The 5000-nt window shown below is 40.7% G+C and overlaps 1 protein-coding gene across 1 annotated transcript in view; it reads right to left on the bottom strand.

Annotated features, from left to right (window-relative positions):
- Window positions 1-5000, bottom strand: part of sipa1 (signal-induced proliferation-associated 1) — a 52155-nt gene that overhangs the window by 17298 nt on the left and 29857 nt on the right. The window contains 2 exon segments of the mRNA XM_080434616.1: window positions 959-1348; window positions 3128-3285. Of these exon segments, the coding sequence (XP_080290742.1) occupies window positions 959-1348; window positions 3128-3285 (548 nt within the window).

The following is a 5000-nucleotide window of genomic DNA, read 5'->3' as shown; positions in this document are numbered from 1 at the left end:
TTCAGACATCAGGTTCCCTTTCCACTGACTTCCCACTCACCAGGATGCAGAATTAAGGGGTTCCGTTTCCGGTTTCCCGTTTTAGCTTGAAAATTTAGATTTTTTAGGCAAAATAGGGCAAAAGGGTATAAAAAACGAACAGAGAGCTCCGGTTATATTTTCTTTACTCTGGACGACGAACAGTTATGGTCGTTGTGTTTACCAACGATCTGAAACCCCATCATAAGCTAAGCTAAGCTAAGATGGCCTGCGGAAGCGGGTCGGAAATAAGTGTACAGCCACCGGATATGACGTTTGCCTGTTTGGGAGGCGGAGAGAGAGAATGGAGACGGAGAGAAAAAACTTAACTGTTTGAGTGCTGGTCGATCTGTGGTGTGTTTATAAACACAGCCATACATACAAAAATTATAATGGATATAACAATTCTGTGACCGGTTGAAAAGGGTTATAAAACACAAATCGCTGGCACTGGGGAGTACATTATGAATAAACTCTGGCAGTTAATGTGGTACTTAAGTAAATTTTTTGGGGTATTTTTACTTTCTGGAGTATTTCCAATTTTCAGTACTTTTACTTCTACTCCACTACATCTCAGAGGCAAGTATTGCACTTTTACTCCACTATAATTATTTGAAAACTTTAGTTACTAGTTACTTTTCAGATATAAATTAAGATATTATAAAACATGCATTAACCACTTTAGCCCTATTTTATACCTAGGCTATTTGAAAATAGCCAATCTACAAGCTCACAACGCGTTGCATCGTGACGCGTTGTGAGCTTGTAGATCTGCTATTTTCAAACATTTTAGTACTTTTACTTTTGGTACTTTAAGTTCTAAGTAAGGCTGATTCTACAAATGTCTTCTAAATGCTCGACTTTAGAAGACATTTGTAGAATCAGGCTCAGGTCTTCATGGGTTAATAAAGTTATCAATAATATCCATCCCTCCCTTTACCTGACTGCCGGCCCCTCCCCCTCCTCTCGGCCCGCTCCGCCCCCAGCGTTGACCGTCACCGCCCACACCAGCGCGCCGGCGCTGTGAAGCTCCGCCCCCTTGGCGGCCTTCTGCTTGTCCTTGCGCTTCCCGCCCAATGAGAGCAGAGGGAACTTGGTGGAGGAGTCTATGGGCGTGGTCGTGACGTAGTTCTCTGCCAGGTCCTTCAGGTACTCCTGCCGCGTCCTCGTCGCCATGGAGACGAACTTCAACGACTTCTCCGCCGCGTTCTCCGCGTTCACCGCCTTGGCCAGCAGGAAGTCCCTGAAGGCAGGCTGGTGGGGGAACAGCGCCCCCTGGGGGAACAGAGGACCGAACAGAGGCACGTCCTTAGAGCGAGTTACGGCCACCCTGAGAGAGAGAGAGAGAGAGAGAGAGAGAGAGAGAGAGAGAGAGAAATATGTAAATAGATCATTATACATTTTAACAGACGCTCTTGTCCAGATTCAGACGTGTTTACAGGTGCAGTGGCTGTTATGCAACAGTTTACACCTTTTTATTTTATTTATATGTTTATTTGACAAAAAAAACAATGAGTTATAACACTATGTGGGGTTTATAGTGGAGGCCTAACTATACAAACATCTACCTCCTTAAAAAATAATACAATTACAATGATCACATGCATGAAGCTCTAATCTATACAAGTACAACATAACAATAAGGTGCTTTATGAATAAACCTGTGAAATGACAACGTTAAGGTTTTAAAACGTGTGAAACAATAACATATTAGTGTTTCATTTACACCAGTATTTAACATTTTCATTAACCCTGTAAGAGCCGGAACGCATCTGTGTCATTTTAGATGTTTAGCTATAACCATTATTTTATACTTTGGGCTATTCAAAAAAAGAGCTTGTAGATCTGCTATTTTTTCTTTTTTATCGTGAAAATGTGTGCAAATCTTTGAATATATATGTATTTTTAAAGCAAACATTTCTAACTCAAATCTTTGCTTCTGGGGATTCTACAAATGTAGACAGCGCCCCCACTCAAGGTCTGTTAGAACGATGTACTGCAGCTGTCAATGCAATCCCTATGAGAGGCATCGTCCCGTAGTTTCACTGGATCTATGAGGCTGTTTGTCTCTAATAAAGATCTATGAGGCTGTTTGTCTCTAATAAAGATCTACTGAGACTGTTTGTCTCTAATAAAGATCTATGAGGCTGTTTGTCTCTAATAAAGATCTACTGAGACTGTTTGTCTCTAATAAAGATCTACTGAGACTGTTTGTGTTCTAATAAAGATCTACTGAGACTGTTTGTGTTCTAATAAAGATCTACTGAGGCTGTTTGTCTCTAATAAAGATCTACTGAGACTGTTTGTGTTCTAATAAAGATCTACTGAGGCTGTTTGTCTCTAATAAAGATCTACTGAGACTGTTTGTGTTCTAATAAAGATCTACTGAGGCTGTTTGTCTCTAATAAAGATCTACTGAGGCTGTTTGTGTTCTAATAAAGATCTACTGAGACTATTTGTGTTCTAATAAAGATCTACTGAGGCTGTTTGTCTCTAATAAAGATCTACTGAGACTGTTTGTGTTCTAATAAAGATCTACTGAGACTGTTTGTGTTCTAATAAAGATCTACTGAGACTGTTTGTGTTCTAATAAAGATCTACTGAGACTGTTTGTCTCTAATAAAGATCTACTGAGACTGTTTGTGTTCTAATAAAGATCTACTGAGACTGTTTGTCTCTAATAAAGATCTACTGAGACTGTTTGTGTTCTAATAAAGATCTACTGAGACTGTTTGTCTCTAATAAAGATCTACTGAGACTGTTTGTGTTCTAATAAAGATCTACTGAGACTGTTTGTCTCTAATAAAGATCTACTGAGACTGTTTGTGTTCTAATAAAGATCTACTGAGACTGTTTGTCTCTAATAAAGATCTACTGAGACTGTTTGTGTTCTAATAAAGTGTCCCATTTGTTTGATTTGTCCTTTTAATGTGACATAATGTACTATACAACCCAGTGTATGTGTGTGTGTGTGTGTGTGTGTGTGTGTGTGTGTGTGTGTGTGTGTGTGTGTGTGTGTGTGTGTGTGTGTGTGTGTGTGTGTGTGCGCGTGCGTGCGTGCGTGCGTGCGTGCGTGCGTGCGTGTGTGTGTGTGCGTGTGTAACCAGACCTGTAGTAGGTGTGGTCCGTGCACGGCTCGTGCACCTGCACGATGATGAAGACGTGTTGGAAGTGTGAGCGGATGGACTTGGGCGTGAAGGGCAACGCCCCGGGCTCCTGGAACACGATGGTCACGATGTCGTTACCGATGTGACGCTTCCTCAGGAGCTACACACGCACACACACACACACACACACACACACACACACACACACACACACACACACACACACACACACACACACACACACACACACACACACACACACACACACAGGGAGAGAGAGAAACGGACATATAGTGAGTGTTAAGTTACAGAAAGAGAGAGAGAGAGAGAGACATAAATCAGAATCATATTTCAGATCAATTGACTCCATGTTGAAGATGTACTGTGAGAGGTATTATATATAGAGATATAAGATGTACTGTGAGAGGTATTATATATAGAGATATAAGATATACTGTGAGAGGTATTATATATAGAGATATAAGATGTACTGTGAGAGGTATTATATATAGAGATATAAGATATACTGTGAGAGGTATTATATATAGAGATATAAGATGTACTGTGAGAGGTATTATATATAGAGATATAAGATGTACTGTGAGAGGTATTACTGCACAAGGTTGAAAAGAGATGATTTCTTCACCAGTTCAACATTCCAAAACATACAGAAGCTTCACAGAGTTATTATAAAGCTTGTGTTTCATGTGTTTTATTGATTATCAGTAATATGTAATGTCTAATATCACACTGGATCTACAATATCAGATGCAGTTCACCATGGATTCTGTGTTTGTTCCACCAATAGGGTTGTAGATGTACTGTATATGCATAACATACAGTAAACAACATAACATAGTAAACAACAACATTGTGAGGTTGTAGATCGGCTATTCTTAAATGGCCGAAATGTATACAGGGCTGAAGTGGTTAATGTGTGTTTTGTAATAATACTCAAAATCTACAAAGTAACTAGTAACTAAAGTTTACAATTAATTGTAGTGGAGTAAAAGTATTGGATATTGGAAATACTCCAGTAAAAAAATGCCTCAAAATTGTACTTAAGTACAGTACTTGAGTTAATGTACTTAGTTACTTTACACCACTGTCGACCGTGAATATTGAAGCTACAACTGTTTTTATTTTAGTTTAGTTCACTAAGTACCACAGGATACTGCATGCACTGACAGTGTAGTACTGTCATATGACCACTGAGAGGCAGGAGTCCTTTATGTAACACTTTAACTGAGGGCTGCAGTGGCCTTTTTACAAAATAAGGACACAGCCCTCCAACCTTTACTTTTATTTTGAAGGAGAATGTGTTTCATAGCAGTGGTATTGTGTGTTTTGTGTACTAGTGTGTATTATGTGTGTATTATGGAAGGAACAATCAAACTGGTAGGCAACAGGCGGCTCATGGACCATAACAGGCCAGCCAGTGATCATTTTGGCCCGGTAAATGATTTAGCTAATAATATTTGGCTATTAAAAAAAAATCAGATATACAAGCTCATAGCGCAGCACCGAGTGCCGCACTACGAGCTTGTAGATCTGCACTTTTTTTTTTTGTAATCGTGAAAATGTGTGCAAATCTTTGAATGTATATGTCACAGTACGTTTGGAGAACCAGTACGATTGAAGACAGAGCGCTCGTTTTTAGGCACGGGGCTCCTTCGGGGCGAGGCGGGGCTTTTCGAGACAGGGTTTATTAGCGAGGCTCGCGAGGAGGAGGAGGAGGACGGCGCTGCGATGCGGGGGGTTATTACGCGAGGCTCGCGAGGAAGAGGAGCCTCCTCCTCCTCCTCCTCCTCGCGTAATAACCCGTCCCGTCCTCTCCTTCTCTCCTTCTCCTCCTCCGAGGAGGAGGAGGAGAAG

This window comes from Gymnoscopelus braueri (assembly GCF_963280865.1).
Source record: "Gymnoscopelus braueri genome assembly, chromosome: 8".
Taxonomy (NCBI): Eukaryota; Metazoa; Chordata; class Actinopteri; order Myctophiformes; family Myctophidae; genus Gymnoscopelus; species Gymnoscopelus braueri.
Note: the sequence above shows the minus strand (reverse complement) of the source record. Positions and strands in the feature narration are given on the sequence as shown.